At 39.5% G+C, this 21,914-nt stretch overlaps 2 protein-coding genes across 3 annotated transcripts in view; one reads left to right on the forward strand and one right to left on the reverse strand.

Moving 5' to 3' along the window:
- LOC137996963 (ubiquitin-conjugating enzyme E2Q-like protein 1) overlaps nt 1-213 on the reverse strand; it is a 3,786-nt gene extending 3,573 nt beyond the window's left edge. Inside the window, exon 1 of the mRNA XM_068842628.1 lies at nt 1-213. This exon is cut by the window's left edge and continues 3,573 nt beyond it. The gene's annotated coding sequence lies outside the window, so the exon portion shown is untranslated.
- Nucleotides 214-284: 71 nt separating this feature from the next.
- LOC137996942 (tonsoku-like protein) overlaps nt 285-21,914 on the forward strand; it is a 37,929-nt gene continuing 16,299 nt past the window's right edge. Inside the window, exons 1-12 of one of the 2 annotated variants that reach the window (XM_068842593.1) lie at nt 285-551; nt 1,456-1,551; nt 3,172-3,335; nt 5,921-6,231; nt 10,739-10,910; nt 12,490-12,607; nt 13,245-13,390; nt 14,128-14,283; nt 15,358-15,483; nt 20,755-20,968; nt 21,274-21,353; nt 21,537-21,626. In XM_068842593.1, coding sequence (XP_068698694.1) covers nt 521-551; nt 1,456-1,551; nt 3,172-3,335; nt 5,921-6,231; nt 10,739-10,910; nt 12,490-12,607; nt 13,245-13,390; nt 14,128-14,283; nt 15,358-15,483; nt 20,755-20,968; nt 21,274-21,353; nt 21,537-21,626 — 1,704 coding nt within the window. In that variant the 5' untranslated portion in view covers nt 285-520. Of the gene's footprint in view, nt 736-1,455; nt 1,552-3,171; nt 3,336-5,920; nt 6,232-10,738; nt 10,911-12,489; nt 12,608-13,244; nt 13,391-14,127; nt 14,284-15,357; nt 15,484-20,754; nt 20,969-21,273; nt 21,354-21,536; nt 21,627-21,914 lie in introns of both variants that reach the window. The other variant, XM_068842602.1, reaches the window with a different exon arrangement.

The following is a 21,914-nucleotide window of genomic DNA, read 5'->3' on the forward strand; positions in this document are numbered from 1 at the left end:
TTGACTATCCGTGAGTTGAGAATTCTGAGTGATGACCTCGCACTGGGAAGAATTCAATCCCACACAGCTTTTCTTGGGTCCGCGTCACTCTCAGACTAACTGGTAGTTGATTTTTGGTGCGACATTCAACTAAATACAACAGCAAAGCAACCAAATTACGACCCAAATTACGGGCCCCAATCTTTCTACTTTCGTCAACAAAAAGTCGCAGGGTACGAGAAGAATTGTGGGGGCGTTTTAGCCGGCACCGCCCGCGAAAAATCAGCGGCTTGCAGCAGGAACGCGGGAACGATCCTCCATTTTGAAAAGAGTACAGTTGTTCCACTCTGTGCACTTCGTGTTACATGTAAATCAGGACAAAACACGACGATCAGCAGTTTTATAGCCTTGCGAAAGTAATACTAAGAACAGAAACGGATATGATCAGTGTGGTATTGTGTCTTTACATCGACTGTCACTGTCGCAGTTGGTCTTTTCCTAGAGATAAAAACTCGTGAACGCTAAAGATCGACCTTTGCAAATGGAAGCAAGTCTTCAAAGAGAGCTGAAGCGTACGTATTCTTTTTGTGTGGGAATTTCTCAGCTGTAAGATTAAGTCTACTACAGCACACCATTCCTGGATGTTGCAGAAGCTTTTGCAGAAGTAGAAATGGAGTGAGGTCTCTTGAAATTCCAGTATCGATCCCTTCACCCCAGGAAACACCAAACTGGGTTGATGCTTACCAAAATAAATGAGTATGATTCCACATATACTTGGGGCGGACTCACAGGGTTTTGTTCCACCGGTGACTGAACTATTGTTCCGGGGGATCAAGTTTCTGTCAGTCAGCACCAGGAAAAATAACAACCTATTCCTGGTTTAAAACCACTTGTTGAGACGGCCATTTTGGTGTAAAAAGCAATAGAAAATGGCCCCACAAGTTTTGCATAATAATAGAGTCAAATTCCCAAAGGCATTTTACTGCATTGTTCTGTACACCACATGGCCACTGTACACCACAGGAACTGCCCCATCATTTTTTGTAAACTGTGTGCATGGAAGTTCCATTTGGACAAAAAAATGTAACTGATATTAATTTTTGAAAAATGGTATCAAAGGAGGGCCTTATGACATAATTTTTTCTAGAAATAAGGTATTAAAAAATCCATGCTACAGTTTTTGTGCTACAGTAGAATGTTCTCATACAGTTGCATTAAAAATTTGTGAAAAACATACTTAACTTGCTGAGTTTGAAGGGGTCCTTAGCAATGGTTTAACAGTTTACATGTAATAAGAGCCACCCCCCTTACAAGGTACACTCATCAATGTGACATAATAAGTTACCATGACAACAAAAAAGCCATGTAAAAATGCCCTTTATTTTGTAATTGACTGTTCAGTTATTGTGTTGTCACAGTTGATGTTCTTCTGCCTTCCTAGATATGAAAATTATTATTAATTTTTAAAATTGTTAGAACTCAACAAGCAAAAACTGAGGGCTCAAGACAAAGGAGATTTGGCTGAAGAGGCCAAACTCTGCAATGCTGTGGGGGAATTGCTAGCTCAATATGGTATGAAGACATAATTAATATGATTATTAGGTCATGTGAAGATTAAATAAGACAATATTCAGGGGTTTCAATAACTTGTGCAGTAGATAACTGGGGTAATCAATGTAAGTGGGGTCACTCTTATCTTTTACAAGGGTTTGAGTGAAAATCAAGGCAGAGTAGCCGGCGGTGAGAGACAAATTTCTGACAAACAGACGGCAGTATACCGCCGGTGGCCGGCTTCTAATGAAACCTCTGAATATTAGAGTGTTTTGGAAGAGGTACACAAAAAGTCGAGATGACAGTGAGCACAGATAATTTTAAAATATAAATATTAATCGAAGCACTGCTTTAGTGGTGTCAGCTTCTCAAGGTGGAGTTTTACATTTCTGGTACTAGCAATGATGTTGGTGTATTGTTTGCAGCCAGTTAAATAAGACCTAAACTAGTCATGCACAATACCTCTGATACCATAATTTTGATGTTTTGTAAGAAGGATATACAGCATCAAATGCCTTCTTCAAGTCAATAAATATGCCGCAAGTAAATTTTCCAATTTCCATGTTCAAATAAATATCATTTAACCCAATGACTCCTGGGGGTTCCCCATTGACGAGTAAATCATCTGGCGTTAAACAGAGTAAAATAGTAAGTCTGGCCAGTTTAGGCCGGTTTACCCGTCAAAGGGTTAAAATGTGCAATACCACCCTTTGTGTGAATGTGCCTACTTTGGAAACCATACTGAGAAGTAAAGTATATTCAAATAATAGTATTGTAAGTATATGGTTTGAATCAAAGCCTTTGCTTCAGGCTAGCTAGTTGTCCTTTTTTCCTCGCTAATATGATTTACACCAAGGCTATATTGAATGTAATAACATCTTATTTATTTACCATTTGTGCTGAGGTAGGTGTGGCGAATATTAAGGCCGCCAATAAGCTATCTAACACCCAGGTGTGGAATAGCTTCCCAATAGAGTGTACTCACGAATATCGTTGTTGATAAGAGTACGGACAAGGCTGAACCACTTTTGATTTGTTTTTTACCACAATATTCAACGCCGAAGGAAGGCTTTACTTTAAAGCGTGACCAAAATCATGACAAAGTAAGAGCTAGCGTTGTCTATAACTTTCTCGCAATAATTATGGTTTATTTCCCAAAATGAGCGTTCCTGATTGACTATTACATTGGGTGACAAATTGATGCAAGCATGACACGAGCAGCGTTGTCTAGACTCTTATCGACAATGGCAAATTAGTCAATCAGATTGCAAGATTACAAGCAATTGTGGTAGAAATAGTTTTTTCCTGTTACCTGAGTGTGTTAATTGTTCTAAAGTTATATGGCTTTTGCCTGAGTGGTGTAAATTATCAGGGCATTGTACAGTAGCAGCCCCTGTGTGGGAGAATGTGATTGGCTTGCTGCCTAATATGAAAACAAAAGACTTAACAGTGAAAACAGAGACCTACACTAATCATCTGCTCAGCAGTCAGTCTGCAAGACAAATAATTAAAAACTGCCCACTTACAAGAGCTGCTCCGCCACCAAAGACTCAAGGAGGTGAAGAGTTTTGGAGAGACGTAATTTTAGCCAGTGATTTTTACATACAAACAATTATTATTTTGTGATTTACATACATGTAGGATACTTTGAAAAGGCTGTGAAAGAACACTCCAGAGAAGTACAGTTATCTGAAGCAACCCAGGATACAATTGGAAGTGCTGTTGCTCACAGGAAAGTAGGAGAGTGCCTATGTGCATTGAAGAAGTACAAAGAAGCCCTGTTCCATCAAAATTTACATCTTGAGGTACATCCAGTACTTTTCCAGTAAGCAATAATGTGAAATTGTTGCTGTTGCAAAACTCAAACTAAAGCTGTGCACTCAAAGTCAAAACTATGTTTGAAAATTTAGTTTTTTTTGCCTTAGCTAGTTGGCAATAATATTTGTCTCAAGCCATGAGGAGAGGTTCAGAAAGTGGATGTCTCTAGTATTGAATTGACTAGAATATAGGAAGCAGCAGTGGTGCAGTGGTGAGAGTACTTGCCTCCCACCAATGTGGCCCAGGTTCACTTCCCTGGTTCTCTACTCTGCCCTGGGAGGTTTTTCACTGGGTACTCTGGTTTTCCCTATCCCCGGGTGCTACCCCCGGGTGCCAGAGGAATTTTTTTCAAAGGTCCGAGAGAGTGCTACGCGAATCAGAGGCAATGACTGAAAACTGAAAAAAACTACCTTTGGTGGCACAAGCCGGCAGCGTCAGTTTTAAGCGGGAAATCAGCTCAAAAATTGAACTTGTTCGCAGATTGGACATTACATTTGAGAGAGTTTCTGATTGGATAAATCAAAAAACTGGTTTTCAACAGTCACACAATGCAACAAACAGCTTTGTGTGACTTCAGCCTGAGAGAAAAAGAACATTCTCCCGAAATCAATTCAGAAATCAAAACCACTTAAGAGAGAGCTTCTCAACAGGCGAGGAAGCTTACAATGTGATGCCTCGAAGCCAGAATAACGGCTTTGACAATGCGAAAAAACTATTTTAATCGTACGTGTACATGTAGTTAAATTTGCTTATCAATTCGCCTTTGAGAGAGGTCTCTCAAGCTAATTTGACAGTGATCGATGTGATGAATCTAGATTCTGAAGCCTTCTAGTTATAGGTGTGATGTTAAGTGAGTTTTTCAGAACATTCAAGATTACATGAAAACTGCTGTCATGCTTAGTGGTGAAAGTCATGGAAAATGCTACAATTATGTGATACACAAGTGTTAGATGAAATTAACTATATTCAGAATAATTAGTATATATAGAAAAGTGGATTTTGATGGAGTTGTTGTTGTCTGTCAGTTGTGCATAGAGAGGGGTTACCGGAGTACATGTGATTGTAGTAAGAGTGCTTTATAGAGAGTTCAGAGGTGTTACAAGATCCAGAACATTCAAGATTACATGAAAACTGCTGTCATGCTTAATGGTGAAAGTCATGGAAAATGCTAGAATTATGTGATACACAAGTGTTAGATGAAATTAACTATATTCAGAATAATTAGTATATATATATTAGAAAAGTGGATTTTGATGGAGGTGTTGTTGTCTGTCAGTTGTGCATCGAGAGGGGTTACCGGAGTACATGTAATTGTAGTAAGAGTGCTTTATAGAGAGTTCAGAGGTGTTACAAGATCCAGGGATTAAGAAGTCTCAAAGAGAAATAAAGAATCAAGATGAAAAGTTGGTGTGGATACCTCTTTGTCAAGTGTCCAGTTCGAGACATCAAGAAAATTAACTCTTTAGAAATTCAAGAGAAAAAGCTGAGCTTGCCAATGGGAATGCAGGACTTAAGTGATGAAACAGGGAAGGGAGATATTCTCACATTTTGAAGTGTTCTGTACTGCACTTTAGGCAATTGTGATCTCTTTGGTGTTGAAATCCTGTTTTAAAACATGTTTGACAATAACGTTTTGCTCTTTGGAAAACAAGTTCTCCCCAAATAAATCAAAACGCAACCTAAAAATCAACACAATATCACTTAAATTGCTCCAAAATTATGAAAACAGTGTAATGACAAATTCCAGGAATGTTCGGTGATGTACTTCAGTGCGTCCCCTAGGCAGGCCAAAACTGGTTTGCCGAGAAATCTGAACTGACTTTCTGCATGGAACTGAGGCTCTGGACTGTGCCACGAAAGGTTTTTTTTTCAGTCCTCTGTCTTTTCCTTTGACATACGTAGCTTTGTCTCGGACCTTGCAAAAAAATTCCTCTGGAACCCAAGGTAGTTTTCCCGTATCGTCAAACCCCAACCTATGGTTTGATAATAAATTAACATGTTTTGATTTGATTTGATTCTGCACAGCATCCCAGGATAAGTACTTCAACACTAAATATACTTGAAATAATCAGGGTTCTCAATTGAACCCATAAACCGTAACACCTGTCGCGGGTGTCACTACTAAGTGTAACGCCTATAAAAACCATCTTGATTGATGATCAGTAGATCATTGAGTAAGTCTCTTGCACTGTTATGGCTGAAATTAGCACCGCAACGGCTGTTCAAAATGCTATTGTGAATCCTGAATGTTCAGTATTATATTTATAATTTTTATTATAATTATTACAAAGATTTTGGGAAGAATGCAGACATCCACAGTCATTGAGACCACCCTACTCCCAGGTTTGGGGGTGAGGCTAAGCAGTGCTCTCAGAAAGTCAAGAATTATTATTATTATTATTATTATTATTATTATTATTATTATTATTATTATTGTTGTGGAGGAGGTATGGATATTATCCTCTGGATCAACCCAATGTACATATTTTCCTAAGTCTGCCTTTTTAGGTTTTTCAAGGAGAGCAAACAATGATTTTATTTCTTATTTATATATTTTATTCTTGATTGGCAGCTTGCACAGTCTGCAAACAACCTTGTTGAGGAACAGCGAGCATTAGCTACAATTGGACGCACATGGTTTGTTCATTCAGGTGATGCTATTAGCCCTGATGAACAGGAAGAGTATTTGTTGGAGTCTCAAGCAGCTTATTTAAAAAGTTTATCTGCCGTTGAGAAACTGCAGGGGGGAACTGTTTCTAACAAGCAGTTGTTGGAAATGAAATCAAGGTTGTATTTGAACCTTGGTCTCACATATGAGAAGGACTCCCAGGAAGACTGTACTAGGGCAAAGAGTTTCATGGAAAAGGCACTGGTCATTGCCAGGTAAGTGTTAATTTTGTGGCGACAATAATAATAATTAGTATTAAAACACTACACCAATTTACTGCAGGGTTCGTGAGCACTGTTAATTAAGGTAGCATTAGAGAGAAGCACTAGGTCACCATGGCATCTGAGCCACAGTCCACCTACCAAGGGTATTCACCAAGCAAGCAGGTGGTTGGAAAGAGGAGGGTCTGTGGACCGGAGGCCATGGGACCATCCTTACCCCAAGAAATTACCTCAAGCACCAATACCCACAACCCAAGCAAGACGTGTGGGGCCGAGCAGCAAGCCAAGCCTGATAATTTGAAGGCAGGAAGAGAAAAGGTCAGTCTTAGGCTTTGATGCTAATTTGAAGGCAGGAAGGCAAGGCGAGAGAATCCACAGCAATGTTACTGACTGACCGGTGGATGATGGGGTTGAAGGCTGATAAGGATGAAACTAAATTCGGTCCAGGGAGCAGAGAAAACCAAAACGGGAAAGAGTGTATGCGGCCCAGAATGTGACATGATCTTGGTTGGCAAAAGAGAGTGACTTGTTTATAACAAGCATGTGGTGGTCTGTAATAGGAAGGAGAGGGGAACCTGGTGATCCTTGAGTCTGCTTTATCCCTCACAGGACTCGTCGTCAATCTTGATGGAAGATGAATGAAGCGAAGAGGAGAGATGGGTAGGGAACAAGCAAAGGATTCCCTCACCAGAAGGACATGGAGAACCATTGGGGTGGAGCCGTGGCTTGAGAACAAAAATTGACAAAACAAAGTATGATGCGTAGAGGAAGCCAAATCCTGGGCCATCAGGGCAAGGCAGTCCTTTGCTAGGCTTGGTAAGTTAACCTCTCCCACAAGTGAGGCAGGATGACTGTAGGATGTTGATCAGCATGCGGAGCCAGACGACGAAAGGCCTGCCAATTAAAATGAGACAAGGCATCAGGGATCTTATTGTCAGAACCAGCAACGTGCTGAGCAGTAAATATGAAATTATGTGTAGGAACTGTCATCAGAAGTGAGCAGAGAAGATGCATAACATAAAGGGTTGTAGAGGTACAAGAGTTCAAAATATACACCACAGATTCATTGTCATATTGGAAAAGCACAACTTGTCTAAACCAGGAGGAACCCCATACATGAGCTGAGACAATTATGGGAAAGAGTTCCCCATACTCAATAGACAAGGACTAAAATACTGACGGCTATTTGCCATATAGCCAGTGTGAGCCGAAGACTGCCCCAAACCCCAGAGACCTGGTATCATCACTGGACATCTCCAAGTTGACTGTAGGAGAAAGGCCTGGGTAAACCCAAAAGTAAACATCATTCCAGGAAGCCAAGTACTGGAGCCACCACTGCAGATCTTTCTTAAATTCAGAGCTGACACGGATGGGATGGTCATCTCGGCAGAAATGTCAGAGCAGATTGATCATGCAGGGTATAGGCACAACCAGGCCAAACCACTTTACCAGCGTGTTGCAGATGGCCAATAATGGATTGTAGATGTCTTTTGGTACACCACGGATACGAAGCTTAATGTTGGAGGAGATTAAGCTGAGGATCCATTTTGTCATTTGGCAAACAGGCCAATTGGTTGACAGAAAAAAGTTTGATGCCCAGGGTAAACATGCAAGTGGTAGGACCCACCTTCTTTGCAGGGTGAAGAGGTAAGCCAAGAGCCATACAAACTGAAGAAGTCCACATAATGCTTGAATGCCATTTCATGCCAAAGGAGGTACCGGTCACAGGGGTGAACAACAATGTTGTGATGTGTAGACTCAATGTCAAACGTGGCCATCAAGTCCCCTTTACCATATTTGCGGATCATCTTAATGATGTCGTCGACTTGTATATATTGAAGTGGGTAATCCTCAGGTTTGATTCCTTAGTTTATTAACACTTGCACCAATAGGAGATGACACGTCCAGAATAAGAGGCCACTTAATGGGCCCTTTTTAGGTACAACACCAAAGCTACGAAAATGCATTATATCCAAATTGGAGGGTAAAGGAATGGACCAGCTACACGTCCCAATGCCACTTTGTGTTATAAATACACGTCAATGATATTAGGATGCTGGTAAGCAGATGCCTTGTTCTTTTTTGAGGAATGTAGGGAGTTACCAGGGTTGAAGCCTAAATGAAAACTTTTTCACTTGTAAAAGACCCTGAAGGACCACAGACACCAAGGCCTGGTCAGGGTGGTGCTGAAGCTTGAGGGCGAACCTGCTAACATTAAAGAAACCTGGGACACTGGAGGCAAGTTCACAGAAACTGCAAGAGAAAGGGAGAAGGAAAATGAACCTTAATAGAATAATTTATATTTAATTTATTGCTGGATACCCTAAACTAGGAAAGGTAATTTGATACTATAATAGATAATAGGTATGGCAACATGTTTGCAAGATAGCAAAACTGAAAGAAAAAAAACAAAAAGACAAATCATCATATCCCTTATATCACTGAAAGAAAAAACATTGTCCCAAATTAATGGGCAAGGGTATGGGAAGATTACGCTCCAAGATGTAAATGCTCATTGAATCATGTGGAAAAGTTGATAAGAAGGAAAAACGGCAATAAAGTTACTGTGTCAAAAAATGCAACTCTAGCAACCCCTTCCAGTAAAAAGGAAAGTCAACAGGCAAACAATCATCTGTCATATCTAAATATCACACAACCAGAATGTAGTTATAGAGGTGGCATAAATTGAGCAATCCTAATTTTGTTTTTTCTTCTGGCTATTGGAGCTTGGGGGTCTGGTTGTTTGCCTCTTGTGTTGAGGATGATCTACGGCACAATAGCTGGAAGAACAAACAGAGCAACAATTCGCAAAGCAGCACATGCTAGAGGGTGCCATGCAAAAACCATTATTCCAAGACTTGCAGTCAACTGCAGAAGAACTCCCACTTGGTTCTGTGAAGGAATGTCGAATGCTAGAGCCAGCCACATGAAAGTTAAGCATCTAAACGTCGAAACTGGACCAACTGGTGAGTTGAGCGGCAGCTGCATGTACATGTAAGCCGCCAATCAGGCGTTGCCTTGGAATTGGTGGTATGTGTGTAAGATCAAAATGAGATGGAAAAGGCTTCTGACCAAGCAACGATATCTTCAATTTTGCTCTTGGGGCACTTAGTAGAAGATGTTAAGACAACTCTGCCATAAAAAAGAAGCTAAGGCTCTGGCTTGCTTTCTCTCAAGTTAACCAAGAGAAGTTCAGTGAGATCGGTTAACTTTACAGCAACGATCTGTGGAACTATTTTGTATGGAACCAGCGAGATGCCCATGGGCAACAATGAATGGCTGCTGAAGGGACGACAAGGAGGGTTGGGATTATGATCCAAGCAAAAAGGATGAAGCACATGGTGTGAGCAAGTTCACAGGCAAGCTGAGCAATGACATTGTTGGTGAGGTAAACGTATTAACAAAGGAAGGAACCAACATAGGGCTACCTGTGCCAGGAGAAGCTGGTAATTGTGCAGTGGAAGAGGCCACTGGCAAACTGGGCCCGGCAAGAAAATAGTGGACGTAGCCGAAGACATAGGGGCCGGCGAGGATAAATCTGTAGTCTGATCATTGGGGCATCCTGAGTCAAGGAGCAGACATATTGCATCGACAATGGAAGCAGATAATGATTCCAGAGATAAACCAGGGCCGAAGATGAACTGAGCGCAATATTAGCTGAGCCTGCTGAAGAAGAACTTGACACAGAAAGTTGTGGACTGACAAGAGAAAGACCTGAGTTTGTGTTTTTCTGGGTCAGTGGCCATGTCAAAATAAGCATTTCAAACTGTTGCAAGTTGTGTGTTTCAGCGGCATAAACTCATTATTAGTGAAAAAAATACGAAGTAGTGCTTTCCCTCTGTAGAAAATAGGCGATAAAGCAAATGAAGAACCAGGTTTTCCAGAGACCAAAAGCAAGTGAGTAAGCAACAAGGTGACTCAAGGCAAAGCACTTGGCAATGCCCCTGCAAACCTCCCTGGAGTCCCCCCAAATACCTCAGGAGAAACCACTGCATTGGCTTGGTTTTAACTTTGCCTTAATGATATTTAGCCTCATTAAACCACCCAGGTGATAAATGAAAATTCTTTGTGCTGATTGGTTGGACTTGAGGTGATTATTACACGATAATCACCTCGTAATCTTTTTTTTTCATGGCTGCAAGCCTTTTAGTTGAGGTGACAGACGAAGAGATTAATAATTTATTGTTTTAAAGAAAATGCATTATTTTCAAAAAATCACCTATGTAATTATTCACCTCAGGCTCATTGAATAATAATAATAATAATAATAATAATAATAATAATAATAATAATAATAATAGTAATAATAATAATAATTATTATTATTATTATTTTTATTATTATAAAACATGGATTACAGGTACTAATAAGGAGGAGGTTTTATCGATATAAAGTCACTGCACGTGATGTATTATCTACCACTTGATAGGTCAATAGGCTTTTGAATTATTAGTGAGTTTATGAAAATTGATAGGCTGTTTTTTCTATGTTTTGACTGTAGAGACCAGGGACTGAGGGATACAGAGTATCGTTGTCTGCTTTCTATTGGGAGTATTCAGATGAAATCAAATGATGATGCACATGCGTTAAGGTGTTTTGAGCAGGCTTTGCTGGTGGCTAGACATGATAACAACAAGTTTCATGAAGCAGATGCTTTAGATATGTTAGGAAAGGTATTGATCCCTTCATACTTTAGATTTAAGAGTAATGATATGATGTCAGTGCCAAAGTCAACCCCAACTTGATCATTAAAAATTAACAGGTGTATAGACCAAATGCATTAATGGCGGCCAAAAAAATATTCTTTTGTTTATGTGCTAATTAGACTTACTAGCCTCGTTTGCATGGACAAAATACAAAAGAAATGTTTCTTGAGAGGGAGGCTAGTCAGTTCAATTAGTGCATAAACAAAAGAAGACATTTTTGGCGGCCATTTATGCATTCCATCTATAGCTGACAGTACCATTTTGTTGAGGCATCATCAATTTTTCCGATATTATATAACTGTATTCTGAGTGCTGTGGCCAACGTATGGGAGGTAGGTTTGTGTTAGGGTCTGGAGACAATCTCCGTAAACGTGATTACTGTATAGAGTGTTTTCACATGATGTCACGGCGGCCATGTTGGTGAACCTAAACAATGGGACAGCAGCCATGTTAGCGTACCCAACTAATCCTCCGGGAATTGAGCTCTATTATCATGCAAATGTTAACTTTTCTTTTGTTTTGGTGAAAAAAACAAGGTTACTGATCACGAGTGATAACACTATAGAAGTGATCTTTTGTAAGTAGCTTGTTCGTAACCCATAAGTGTCACCAATACAGCAGGAATTCCAATGTGGAACAGTTCATGTTCCTATCTTCTGAGTAAATTACAACCAGTTATGTTGGACTTTTTTCCTACCAAGTTAGGTTTTTGTTTTTTTTGTTTTCACCTGTGCCTCCTAAAGAGCCTTGTAGACTTACACTGTATAGAGCTGACAACTCTTGGTCACCAAGTCAGTTTACATGAAATATCTTGTGTCGTCTAAGAAAATGTGCACTTTAAGGGTCCTCTTTTTAATTTACGATTTTGTTGGCCATTGTTACTCCATGTAAAATATTTTGTGCAGTAGTTACAAGGTAACTGCTTGAAACATAGGAGAGGAAAGAATTACTACCAACCTACAACCTTTGGATGTTAACCCATTGACCCTTCAGCCACCCTATAGGCCCCCAGTAGACAAGTCTCACTTCCTGGAGTCAATGCGTTAATCAAATGGGATGTAAGTTTAACAAAAAGGCAACTTCCTTCACCAGAAAAATAATAGGCCCTTTGCATGACTGTGTCACATGACCTTGTTTATTAATCATGAAAAATGGTCGTGGTACAAAGTATATGCCAGAAATGGAAAGAGTGTGATGAAGTTAGTAAGAAGGTCAATTTTGAGGCCATTGACGTGTAAGTGCGAGGTTTTTGAGTGGTTTGAAAGTTTGAAAATGTAAAAGAATTGTGAGCTGGAGCTTGCCATCCAGCGGCTGTTTTCCACATTAATGTCAGTAAATTTTTTAAGCGTTAAAATCACATAAATGTCAGTGGCCTCAAAATGGACATTCTTACTAATTTCATCATGTTCTTTCCATTTCTGGTATCTCTTTTGTATCACGACCATTTTTGTGTGATTGTCAAGGTCACGTGAAATGGCCATGGAAAGGGCCTATTAAGGTGAGATGGATGTGTTGATGCTGTGCGGGTCTTCTCTTCATTTTGCAGGTTTTTCTAAAATTGGGAGAGTTTTCAGCTGCTCGTCTTAATTTGAAAAAAGCTTATCAGATCATCAAGACTAAAAGATCAGATGATATGGAAGAACTTAAATCCAACTTAGCAACAGGTAGTAATGTTATCAAAAAAATAATGTTCATCTCACTGAATCGCAGGCAGCCCAAACACATTGTTATTCAAGTGGTCAGTTTACGTATTAACTATGTACAATGTTTTCATGGGAAGCATGAAATACTTAAAAAGTGGCAAACCTTGGCTTAGAAGAGAAATGAAATCAATTACCGGTAACCATTGCTGTATCTAGTGTTCTTACTGTTACAATAAGAATTATTTAAGGTTATTTGGTCCGTTTTTTTTTTACCCTCTCTTAAGTATAATTTGGGGTTGGTAGATTTAGGGTGCAATTCTCTCCGTGACCATTGGCTAAAACCTAGGTACTTTGCTAATGTACTCTTAGTGATTCTTAAGTATTTCCAAGTGCTATGTTGGGGGCAAAAGGACAAAACTAATAATTACACTAAGTCAACTCTCTGCTAACGGACCCTCTCATAAGCAGACAGCTCTACTAATGGATGGAATGTTTAAAAGAATTTAGCAGCCGTTGTTTGTGTGGGGAGGAGTGTTGCATGAGCACACAAAGAATTGCTGCATAGGAGATTGTGTAGTGTATGGCACAATACATAACTGTAGATAAGAACAACCCATGTCCCCAGTTATTAATGTAGAGATTTTTTTTTCGCGATTAGCCATTAAAGGAGCAAGGTGTCAACGCAAACATGCAAAGTTGTCCGAATATCCTCTGGACAATCAGGTGAAAATTCTGGATCAGCTGGGTGACCTGTACTGCCAGGCAAAGGCATACACTAAAGCTCTTGGTTGTTATAAGAAAGAGGTAAAGTACACTGTATAGAGCGGTTTTCAATTGAGTGTCAAAAGCAATTAGTGAATTGCTTTGATTTTGCATTACTTTACTCAGTGATTGGTTCAAAGTTCTCGCTCCATTTTTTCAATAAATCAGAAGTGAAACCAAAACCAATCATGGCTTGTGTATGCACATTTCCTGCCCTTTGTGTCAGCTATATGTAATTACTTTGAGTTGTGATTGGTTTACTGGACTGTCCCTGTCCTTTTTGGTTGGCCAAAGTAATTACTTTGGTTTTGATTTTACGACACTCAATTGAAACTCGCTCTAAGAGAATGACGCGTAAGTGGAATATGTTAGAATTTTTTTTTGGACTCAGACTCGCCTGCCTTGACCATAGCATTGACCCCTTTAATTTCCCCTTTTCCACCCTGCCTCTAAACTAATTATTTACCTAGTAGAACCTAGTAGTACTATACCCAGAGAAAAACCTCTCAGAGCAAAGTAGAGAACCAACTTAAACCACTTGTAATGCTGAGTTCGGGGATTGAACCGCTGCCCAGTAAAATAATAATCTCCTTCATATCCTTGCAGGCCAAAGTCACTTAGGACTGCTTTACTCTAAGCTGTTTGATTTTGGTTTAAGAAGATTAAGTAAAAAATGGGCCATTTAGGATCAGGGTGTACAAACCATTGTTATCAAGTGAGAGAATTTAAAGTTTTAAGGGCAAACAAGGGTTACTAAGCAGTTTTGTCTTCTTGTCTAGCTTGAATTGGCCAAATCTGCAGGAATGTCTCACAAAGAACTATCACCCATCTACGTTTCTCTGGCAATAACATACTCTGATCTCAAGTGTCCAGATGACGCCATCAGCTGCTACCTTGAGGAACTGGAGATTATGGAAGAAGGCAATTACAAAGAGGTGAGCAAGTTGCAGTGTAAAGGGTTTAGGCTATATAGAGTAGCTTCACACCAGGATTCCATCCTTTATCAACCACTGTCCTTTCAAACTAACTTAGTAAATGCATGGTTCAACATCTTTACCTGAAATGGCTGGAAAGTCATTATTTAATCTTTCCACTCCTTTTACTCACCGATTGAGGGTGCTTTAGGTGTGGAATGGCTAAACATGACTCAGTCCACTCACATTAACTTTCCCCTTTAATTCTGTATTTCTCAATGGTTACATGTATTTGATGAGGATACAGTTAGAGCTTAGACAGGCCTGTGCTTCCTCACACTCAAGTCAAGAGATTATCTTGTGGGGTTGGGCATTGTAAAGCAGGTTGGGCATTGTAACAGAGCACTGGAGTTCTTGATGATGATGACAATGGCACCGGTGAATGATGATGATAAAAATAACTTACTGAAAGTCTCAAGCTTATCCAGCTAAACATGGTTGAGAACCGGGCTGCCATGCAGGAGGATGTGAGTTTAGCTCCGACCGGACCAACACTCAGGGTCTTTAAATAACTGAGGAGACAGTGCTGCCTTTGTAATGACATCTGCAAATGGTTAGACTCTCTAGTCTTCTTGGATAAGGACAATAAACCGTAGGCCCTATCTCACAACCCTACAATGCTCATAACTCTGTGGGATGTAAATAGAACCCACACACTATTCGCTAAAAGTAGGGCATGGAGTTCCCGGTGTTGTGGTCTGTCCTCTGTGGTGTATCATGGTTGGGAGGATGACGATAGTGATGATGATGATGATGACGACGACAACAATGACAATGAGTGCTCCATGAATTCGGGAGATTGTAAATCAAATTAAATCACGTGGAATTAAAGAAGATGAAATAAAAATGTTGGTTTTCAATAAGAGGGGGAAAGCAGAGACTCTCAGAGCAGATTTGAGACCTAACGACTGAGTCCAGGAATCATACACCAGCACATTGGTAGAAGGAGAGTGCTCTTGCAAATATGGCAACTGTGCTCCCTAAGCAGATGTTGCCTGTTGTTGATGTTGCATAATTACTCTGTTCCTTTCATAGATGTGTGAAACATGGTGCAACATTGCTTATGTTCACGAGAAGGCAGGACATGACTATGATGAAATTAAAGATTCATATTTCAAAGCACTGAAATTTGCAGAGCTCTCTGGAAAGCAACAGGCCGAGGTAGGATTCAATAGATGGGGCTGTGGAGAGGGAGGGGTTGGGGGACTATAGCTCCCCTCCCACATTTTTCCTACACTGTTGTTTTCTTCCTAATTTTTCCTAGCTCCCTTCACACTTCTGTGATCAATACCAAAACCAACCCCCCCCACCCCCACCTCATTCCAAGGGTCTCTCTTCTCTGCCTCCTTTGTCTCCTCAACAACAAAGGAGGCAAAGAAGAGAGACCCTGGGAACAAGGTTGTAGACTCCCACTTTCAAACATACTCTGTGGCCCCTGAATATTAGTTTTAAGAGACACAAAATATGATTCTTATAAATATACAAAGTGTTGTGAAAGCATAATATAGCCTCAGCAACACATTCGAATTTTTGTGCAAGACATTACACTCTTAAAGTGTATATGACATGAAAATGTTTTGCACATTTTTTTATTTCAGTGATGTCTAAAATGAAGTTATACAGATTTAAAGGGGAAGAAAAATTGTTTGTTCTATGATTTTTAGTGCCCAAATTAACATTATCTCGGGGACTGGCGCAAGAATTTGACTATTGATGTCACATGATGGTTTGATAACATTTCTCCTTTGCCTGATCACTTCTTCCCTCTCCTCACATCAGCTTCTCCTGTTTGAATGTGTTTCGTTCAAGTTTGATGCATTTGGTATTTGCATTCAACCAATGTCTATTATGTCTAGGCCTTCACCATTATTAAATATTTTTGTGGTCAGCAAACCAAGTGACATGACATGAATGGATCATGTGACCTTTTGGCTGTGCAATTTCTGGGACAATTTTGAAGTCCCATGCATTTTGAATTAGAAAAAGTTGTTTCAAAATGTTTTCTGGAGCTGTAAATTTTAAAACCCTCTTTTTAACAAAGGTGAACAAAGGAAATCAGGCAAAAAAATGCAGTCTTAAATACGTTTGAAGTATGGGTTTTTAGTGGTTTCTGTTGGTCCAACCTGCAAAAGAAAGAAACTGGCTTGTAGTCAACCAAGAAAGGGCCCTTCAGTTGATAGAAACATACCTTGATTTTATTATTCCTTTTCTACAATCCTTGTAAGTTTTTTTGTCAATCAGTTTGCAATCTTTGATATGGCCAAAAAACACAATATCTCTCAATGCAGGCCCCAACACCAAACAGACTAACCAAATCTGGGTATGCTTTGCTTCAAAGCAAGCGCTCGTTTTAATGTTCTGCACTAGGCTGACAAAATTTCTTTGGCTCAACCAAAAATCTCAACGAAAATTTTCAATTTGGTAATCCTGGGTGCACTTCAAAACTTTTTCTTTAAATCATGCCATTTAAATTAAAAAATAGTATAGTTTTCATGCCTGACAAAAGTTTGTCCTGCTCCAAAGCAGGACAACGGCACCTTGGTAAGACTTGACAAAAGTTAGTGGGAAAAAAAATCACCATGCACATTTGTATCACAGAAATGATGACAGTTGTTTTGCAAAAATTTGCCCAGTGCGTACATGCCCTGAGACAATATAAAATATATTTACAATAAAGGTATATAAAGATATGAACAAGAAAATACAACTAAAGCAAACACTACCAAAGGTTGCGGAACAATAGCTGGTTGAAAAACCTCCCTGTACGTGCACTTGCCCCTAGGAGGAAAACCCAGGCCAACTGCACCTCACAAGAAAGAAAAAAGGCCTCCCGGGCTAGACAGACTGAAAGAAAGCTTAATTAAAGACCTAGAGCCTCTAAAACGGAAGGCACGAAGGCAAAGAGTCTTTAACATAACCGTCTTTGGCTGAATCACGAAACCAACGACCATGGGATTTAAATAATCGATCAGCAACACCTGTGTTGGTGGCTGCAGATGCTCCACCACTCCTAAGGCTGTGCATTCCATTGGCAGAAATATCTGGCACTATGCCTATAAATACTTCTTAAACAGTCGCTCAGAAATAAGGCCGCTGACTTCATTGATTACGTTGCCGAATCAAAATTTGATCTCATTGCGTTAACTGAAACGTGTTTCACTGCAGATGATGTTGCTGCACGTGGTTGGCTAGTGAAAAACTGGCCCTTTATTCAGAGATTGATTATAAGTCACAATGATAGCTTCTGGAGAGAGGGAATCATTCCAGTTTTCAGAATGGCTTGTTATATCGGGCGCATACAGACTTTGTGTTGTAGTGATCTACCGCGTGCCCTATAGCGCCGAACATCCAGTGTCATCTATTGTTTTCTTTTCCGGGTTTTCTGACTTTATGGAGTCTGTTGTTACGTCTACTGAGAAACTCGTGATTTTGGGAGATTTCAACATCCATGTTGATGTACCAAGTGATGTTAATGCGAGGAAACTGCAGGATTTTTTCGAGTGTTTAGGCCTTGAGCAGTGTGTCAGTGGACCAACTCATATTCTCGGACACACCTTGGACCTGATTATTTCACGGAAATGTCAGTGTGTTATTGATGGTTGCCCAAATGTTGATTGCCTGTTTTCAGATCATTTTTCGGTTGTCTGTGGTCTTCAAATGCCTAAGCCTGCAGTTTCTGTTAAGGAGCATACTTACAGAAATCTCAAGGGTGTTGACATTGATAAATTGCGGAGTGATCTGAAAAACTCGGAATTGTGCCTAGTTCCACCAAGTGCTCTTAAGACCTTAATTAGCTGCTATAATGCCACGCTAGCGGAAACCTCTGAATCGCCATGCCCCTCTGAAAACCAGGGTTGTGACAGTTAGACCACGTATACCATGGTTTAATGAGGATATACGGGAGGCAAAAAGGGCAAGACGTTAATCTGAGAAAAGGTGGCGGAAAACAAAATCTCGGGCTGACTTTGGTCACTATAAGGCGTGCAGGAACCATGTGACTTATTTGCTTAATAGCGCACGGATTGCATTGTATAAGGACTTCATAGCAGACAACAGTACTGACCAGGGAAAACTTTTTAGAGCCACCAGGAGATTATTATAGCGGGATACTGGCAATTGTTTCCGCCACACGATGATAAATTTCAGCTTGCAAATGATATGGGCACTTTCTTTGTGGAAAAGATAACTGTCATCTGCAAAGAACTCAATGATGCGGCCTCACAGACCGCTTGCTGTTATCGCGATAAATATGCCTTTGCCCGATCAGTTAGAGAATGATTTCATGAGTTCAAACCCTTGACTGATGAGGATGTGGGGGTGCTTGTACAAAGATCTTCAAAGAAGAGTTGTGCACTTGATCCAATGCCGACCACACTGGTCACTGAGTGTATTGATCTATTGCTGCCCGTCATCAAGCAAATGATCAATCTATCTCTTGAGAATGCGAACTTTCCTGATGCCTGGAAGGAAGCATTAGTGAACCCTCTATTAAAACGGTTTGGACTGGATCTTTTGTATAAGAATTTCCGTCCTGTTAGTAATTTACCATACATTTCTAAACTAATGGAACGTTCAGCTTCTGATCAGCTGTTTGCGCACAGGTCTTCCAATGGACTCTACCCTGATTTGCAGTCAGCCTACGTGAAAAATCACAGCACTGAAACGGTTCTTTTGAGAGTAAAGAACGATATTTTGATGAACATGAATAAAGGTCAAGTGACTCTACTAGTTCTCCTCGATCTGAGTTCACCCTTGATACTGTCGACCATGGTAGTCTGCTAAAAAGTCTTCAATCTCGATTTGGCGTTTCCTGGAAGGTTTTGGAGTGGTTCGCATCGTACTTATACAATAGGATCCAACGTTACGGTGCATAGAGGAACTTTCGTCAGTGGATGTTGTTAGACTGTCTCAAGCTTAATGACGATAAGACTGAATATCTACTGCCCTCTGCATATTAAACAAAACCTGGTTCCCTCTATCCAAACCTAAAAACTTCCTAACTTTCTCCGCTGTCTCCGTAGAGTAGCCTCCTAGTGCATCAACTATCACATTAAGCTGTGTGATAGTGTGGCCGGGGAACTGTTGGCGCATGTCCCATCTCAATGGCGCATACTTGTCAGTTTTATTATTATTATTATTATTATTATTATTATTATTATTATTATTATTATTATTATTATTATTAAAACTAATTTGCATAACCAAGTGTAACTTGATCCTTTGGATATAGGTTTATGACGGTGCTTGGCCGAGTGAAGTTATGATCCTCACATCATTTTGTTCATTGATTCATTCTTCACGGGAACACTTGAATCCACAAAATTTAATGACCAGTTCCCAACATCAGTAGCCTCATAGCTCAGTTGGTTAGAGCGTCGCACCGGTATCACGAGGTCACAGGTTCAAATCCTGTTGAAGTCCTGAATTTTACTTTACTTGATTTCACGTTCGCAGTTAATTATATGATTCATTTCATATTATCATTTTGTTCGTTAAAACCAAAAAATATATATATATAAACTATATTTCAATTAAGGTAAAGGAAAATGAGCCATCCACGGAAAAATAAAATTGTCGCGCCACTATTTTTTGTTTAGGGTCAAACTCTATGTCATATTAAAGCTAATAGATTTAATTATTTGAATAAAGTTTTAGTTTTTTTCAGAAGCGATAGTTAATTGTATGACCGTGCAATTTTTTTTTGCATTGCACAAGTTTTGCCTGCTACCTGGTAAATCAAAAACAAAGAACTTCTTAATCAGCCTTCATATTATACTTAAAAATCCTCTGTGATACAGTGCAGCTCAGAGATGAGCGAAATCGTCATACAGTAACAAAACATCAATAATTATCTCAAAATAAGGCACTGTAGATGTTTTCAAAGTGGGCATTTGTGGATCAAAATTTGGTAGCAAATCAATTGATGTTCCGTATGTAAATTTTTGACTCGTCAGAGGTCACACTATTATTCTTTTGTCTATGTAAAGCAAAATTATGGTTATAAATAACCAAGACCCAATTATGGCATATATAATACGCAATTTTAGATGTGGCAAAGGTAAAGGTACACCTTGTTTAACGTTGGTAATTCCTTTACCTTCTACAGGGTATTCTCCCAGGAAGCCGATGGTGCGCTCATTTTACCCCCTCTTTCCATCAGTGCTCCGTTTTCAGAGTATTTAAAGCTCCTTATGCTACAAGGAAAGGAAAGAAGTTGAAACAAGGATGTGAGGTCCGAGTGAACTCGGGAGTGAACTGAGTGAACTCGGGATCTCTACCACCAAGGCCGCGTACTAACCAACTGTGTCACCTTTGCTCCTAGAAGTCAAAAAGAAGTGTACACACATATTGTGCACGTTAATTATAAATTTGTGTTGTTCAGTTGTCTTTGAGCGGCACTGTACAATCTCTTCTTTTGTTTTATTTCAACAGCTAAGGGTGTGGAAATGTTTATTAGACACCCAAAAGTTATTTGGTGCTGATGAGTATGCAAAGTCAGCCGAGAAAGTTGCAGAAATTGAAGCTCAATTTGGTATTGAGGATAGTGGTGATGAAAGTGAGAAGAGCGGTGATATTTGTGAAGATAATGACAATGATGATGCATTAGAAGCATTGATTGAAAGGGAAATGCTTCTTTCTGACTCTGGTGAGTGAGTGAAAATGCTGATGATTATTCAGTACAAGCTTTGTGGTTTATGAAAAATGAAAAAAAAATCTCTGAGGAATACCACATCCACATGCAAAAAACAAAATAACTTGATGCTGATTGGTGCAATTATTGAAACTAACCTGCCCAACGAAATGTTACCCTATTTGTTATGACCTAATCCACAATGTACATTGCAACCAGCGTTGAAAGGAACCAGTTCACTAACTGGCCATTATTTGCTAGCTAAGAGATTGATTCTCTTGGCTGACTGCAGTGTTTATCATTAATTTTGTTATTTGCAGACGAAGATAATTTTGATGATGAATATGAGGGAGAGGGTTCAAGAAGGAAAACTAATGCAACAAGAACAAGGCGTTCACAGGTAAAATTATGATCAACAGTTTCGACTGTCTATTGTATTCTTAGACTTGTTAATTCTATTAGAACTGTGATTTTGATGTACATGTACACCAGTCCGTTAAGAAGGTAGTTGTAGAATGATTTTTACAACTTTGTGTTTACAAAAAGAGAACCAGAAAGGTTTACTTAATGTTGCTTCTTGCAGAGAAAAGCTGTCAATGAAAAAGGTGAGACTCCTCTGCATGAAGCTGCCATAGCTGGAAATTTACAACGAGTAGAAGCCCTTTTAGAAAAGGTAAATAAAATTAATGTCAATTGAGTTAATTATAATTAAAATCATGTTGGGTATCAATTGACTTCAGCAAAATAAAACAAAATGATACTGATGATTGTGAAATATGGAGAAAAATAGTTATGAGCTAATCATCTCAGTCGGTATAATACAGCAAGCAAACACACCTCAACAAGGTCATACATGCTTAAGGTGGATGAACACAGTTTTTGATACCTATGTTTCATTTACCTTTTTCTCGAAAACCTTTGATCCTTTGGTCGCCAAAAATGGTAGCAAGCAAGTTAATAA

Source organism: Montipora foliosa, chromosome 1 (genome assembly GCF_036669935.1).
Source record: "Montipora foliosa isolate CH-2021 chromosome 1, ASM3666993v2, whole genome shotgun sequence".
In the NCBI taxonomy this organism is placed as follows: Eukaryota; Metazoa; Cnidaria; class Anthozoa; order Scleractinia; family Acroporidae; genus Montipora; species Montipora foliosa.